The sequence below is a fragment of the Triticum dicoccoides genome, chromosome 2A (genome assembly GCF_002162155.2).
Source record: "Triticum dicoccoides isolate Atlit2015 ecotype Zavitan chromosome 2A, WEW_v2.0, whole genome shotgun sequence".
Lineage (NCBI taxonomy): Eukaryota > Viridiplantae > Streptophyta > Magnoliopsida > Poales > Poaceae > Triticum > Triticum dicoccoides.
In genome coordinates this window covers 712,744,178-712,748,409 of record NC_041382.1, presented here as the reverse complement: position 1 = coordinate 712,748,409, position 4,232 = coordinate 712,744,178, and the positions used below count along the sequence as shown (strand labels likewise).

Below are 4,232 nucleotides of genomic sequence, written 5' to 3'. Positions count from 1 at the left end.
GCTAGGGGGCTATGGAAGGACGGCTTACCCCTTATGATCAAGATGTTTTTGTGGCAAATGTTCCGCAAGAGCCTACCTACCTCGGATAACATGGCCAAAAAAAACGGACTGACGGACAGAACATGTGCCATTTGTGGTCTAGGGGAAAACGCAAACCACGTGTTCTTCGGATGTAGTCTTGCTAGATTTGCGTGGAGTGCGGTTAGGGATGCCTTCAAGCAGAATTGGAACCCGCACTCTAGCGATAACCTGTTGACCCTGCTGTTGGTACAAAGGGGCACCAATGCAAGGGTTGTTCGGCGATGCGTAGGGGCGCTGCTTTGGTCACTTTGGTCGGTTCGGAACAAAATAACTATAGAACACAAATTCCCTGCCCACCCAGCTGATATTCTCTTCAAATGCCACATTTTCTTACAGGCTTGGGCGCCGCTGGGGAAGACGCGTGATGAGGACCACATGACCGAGGTGATGGAGCAGATCAAGCTGTGCATGGTGAAGTTGCGACAAGTAGGACCGTCAGCTTGAGTCTTTTGCGTTGAGCCTATGTTTCGCTCCGCTTTTGTTTTCCTTAAACTGCATCGTTCTTAGGCTTTGCCGGGACGTCGAGCCTGCGAAACTTATGTGTTTATCAGTTGTAATGTCTTAAACTTGTGTGGATGCTGCCTAGTGGCTTTATTAATTTAAAGCTGGACCCTACGTCGTTCCAAAAAAAAATGCTAGCTATTTAATTCTGCTCCTGGAGCACACTATAAGTACTCTTTAGATATATGTACCGCATGATCACATGCATCCATCAAATCGGTACGAGATCACATAGTTGACTTTGATTTTTCTTTTTGCCCTGAAAATGCGCGTGGCATAAAAGAAGTACGGGCATCAAGCAACGAACAAGCAACCTGCAGCTGGAACAGAAAACGAACAAGCAGCAATGCTGCCTATATAAACCGTGATTACTTGAGTTCTTCATCCAAAACCCCACTCCTATTCCAGTATTGATCACATATCCACCACACTGATACTACCCAATCATGGAGGCATACATCTATCTTTTAGCTCTTCTTCCACTTCTATACATCCTACGCTCCCTGAGAGCTTTCTTTTGCTCCGGCGACCGCGGTCTACGGCTTCCTCCTGGCCCATGGCAGCTTCCTATCATCGGCAACCTCCACCATCTTTTTGGTGCCCTCCCACACCGTGCCTTACGGGATCTCTCTCGGCGCCATGGGCCCCTTATGCTCCTCAAGCTCGGTAAGGTTCCAGTGATCGTCGCCTCCAACGCCGAAGCTGCCAAGGAGATCATGAAGACGCACGACCACATCTTCTGCACAAGGCCACTGAGCTCAACGGCCAAGGTGCTGAACGAGCATGGCACGGGGATCACGTTCTCCCCATACGGTGCACACTGGCGGCAGCTCCGCAAGATTTGCGTCCTCGAGCTGCTGAACGCCAAGCGCGTCAAATCTTTCCGGCCCACCCGTGAGGAGGAGGTAATCAGGTTCATTCGATCCATCTCATCTGCATCAGAGACACAGCTAACTGTGAATCTGAGTAACATGCTCACCATTTACGGGTCGGACACGACGGTGCACTCCACCTTGGGTTGCCGGTTCAAGGACCGTGACAATTACACCTTGCTCGATTATGTCGCCGAGGCGGTGCGGCTGATAGGTGGCTACACCTTATCCGACTTGTTCCCGTCGTCGAGGCTAGCGCGCACTCTGAGCAGCACACTGCGCAGGGCTGCGGTCTTTCGAGACTCTGTGCTATCCTTCCTGGAGCGTATCATAGATGATCATCTCGCGAGGAGATCCTCCAAGGAAGTTCACCAGGAAGACCTGGTCGATGCCCTCTTGAGGATCAAACGAGAAGGCAACCTTGCGTTCCCCCTCACCATGAACCATATCAAAGCAGTGATTTTAGTAAGTTATTTTGCTCATTCTAGTACATGCTATATATACATACACACGTGTGTACATGTGGGGCGCGCTAGTTTTTCTATCAATCCACGGTTTCACCAACAGGGAAAAGAACACAGGATGTTTTTGCAGGGGGGAGCGAGTCACCGATAACAACGCTACAGTGGGCCATGACAGAGTTGATGCAAAACCCTAGTGTGATGTCTAGGGCACAAGCTGAGGTCAGGGGTGCCTTCGCGGGACAAATGAAGGTAACCGAGGAGGGTCTAGCCAATCTAAGCTACTTGCAGTGTATCATCAAGGAGACGTTGAGGTTGCACGCACCTACGCCATTACTACTGCCAAGGGAATGCCAAGAGCAATGTAACATACTCGGCTATGACGTTCCCAAGGGCGCCATTGTTCTTGTGAATGCTTGGGCTATCTCAAGGGACCCTGAGTACTGGGAAGAACCGGAAGCATTCATCCCAGATAGATTTATGGGCAGTAAGGTGAATTACAATGGTAACAACTTTGAGTTCGTACCATTCGGCGCCGGGCGGCGGATTTGCCCCGGGGTGTTGTTTGGGATCGCGAACATTGAGCTCGCTCTCGCAAGCCTTTTGTTTTATTTCGACTGGGCTCTTCCAGATGGCATTCTCCCCGGTGATCTTGACATGACGGAAACCATGGGAATCAGTGCTAAGAAGAAGTTGGATCTGCGATTGCGTGCAACTCTCCACGTACAGCTGCCGCGCTGAACCGTTGTTTCCCTATCCGGATCTTTGCATGGTCTTGTTTGTTGTCAAAGCCATATGTGTGGCCGTGTGGGTAATCAAATTCATCATCTGCGACGACTTTATTTATGTGTCCTTAAATTCCAATTGTACATGTTATGTTTTAAATTCAAATAAACTAGTACTTCTGATGTGATCTCCATGTGTATTACATACAGATCTGAAAAGTCATGTAGTTATGTGGAACTTTGTGTGTCTGGAGTATGTGCATCCTCATATGTAGCCGGGTGTTGAACTCTTTCGCGGTTCGATCGTTTTTATATGGAAAGATGATATTAATGGCAGTTCATTATTGGAAAAATAAATTAAGCAATGTGCTTCCCACGAACACACTCCTATCCTTGTGCATGTGGGTGCTCTGGAAGGGTAGGAACGCGGTTGTATTTGATGGGGCTTCGCCCTCGGCTACAAAGGTCATTTTTAAAATTGAGAGTGAGAGCAAATCATGGAAGCTAGAGCTAGCAGGGATATTGAAGGGAGAATACTCTAACTTCCCGGCTATGCTGACTAGGTGGGCTAGGGCGAGTAGTTAAGTGTGTCAGCGTGGCCTTTAGGCCGTGTGGTGGTGCCGTGGTGGAGTGGTGCTTGTAACTACTTGTAGAACCTTGGCCGACGGGGCTCTTTTCCTCATCTCCTTTTCAATACATGATACACATGCTTGTGCGTATTTAAAAAAAAGAATTTTCTTGCATGTGAATGGTCAACACTAATTAAAACATAGACTCGCACACTCACACCACCACAGACATGCACTCACACTGTGTCTAATGAAGATCCGGTCGGAGTTGCAGAACTTCAAGATTAACAAAGTGACTGCGGGCACCTCGCGATCGACGGCAACATCGCCTCCCGCTAAAAGAATAATCTGCATTGCGCAAATTAAGAATCACCATTTTTGGAGAAAACAAGATTGATTATGTACACTATGAATGTGCCAAAGTTTTTGTGGAGTGAAGTGGTTATGACTGCTACCTACTTTGGAGTATCTCATCAGCTATACTGTGCCATCAAAAGTGGGATGAAGACTCCAATATGAAATGGTCTTTGTTTAGGAATGAGTTCATTGTTTATTGTACCTGCTTTCTTAGAGACTACATTCCTTCAGAGTAGGAAAATTCAATTGGTCCCAGTTTTGTTAAGTGTGTATTCAGTAGGTACTCATCTGGACAAAAAGCTAGTGAGCGATGGACTTCCGTTAATATTGTTGACGAGAAATTCATTGATCCTATACACGAAGCTATACATACAATTCAGGTGTTTAATCGAGCGATGAGGAGATCCATTCATAGACTTTAGAGACCATGGAGACAACAATGTACCTAGGTTCAAGCCCTCTTGGCAAGTATAATTAGCAGCCCAGCATCCCGTAAAATGTATATTGATGTGAGTTTACATGCTACAAGAACTAGTTTGTGTGTGCGAAATAGGTCTTGCAGTGTAGTCTTCTTCTTTTAATTTGAGTCTACATGTCTTCTATAGAGGCAGCTTGTCTTGGCAGTCAAAGCTTTGGCTCCTTCTCCAAGTAGTTCTAATGGGGTGT

The 4,232-nt window shown here is 47.2% G+C and overlaps 1 protein-coding gene across 1 annotated transcript; it reads left to right on the top strand.

The window, feature by feature from the left end:
* Nucleotides 1–1,028: 1,028 nt before the first annotated feature.
* On the top strand, nucleotides 1,029–2,666 carry LOC119352003 (zealexin A1 synthase-like). The gene is made up of 2 exons (XM_037618761.1): nucleotides 1,029–1,919; nucleotides 2,036–2,666. The coding sequence occupies exons 1-2, from the start codon at nucleotides 1,029–1,031 to the stop codon at nucleotides 2,654–2,656; spliced, it is 1,512 nt and encodes a 503-aa protein (XP_037474658.1). The 3' UTR covers nucleotides 2,657–2,666.
* The last annotated feature ends 1,566 nt before the right edge of the window (nucleotides 2,667–4,232 follow it).

Coding starts and splice junctions, on each gene's coding strand:
- LOC119352003 (XM_037618761.1), top strand. CDS start 1,029: ATGGAGGCATACATCTATCTTTTAGCTCTTCTTCCACTTCTATACATC. Junction 1,920..2,035: donor ATATCAAAGCAGTGATTTTA/GTAAGTTATTTT, acceptor AAAAGAACACAG/GATGTTTTTGCAGGGGGGAG.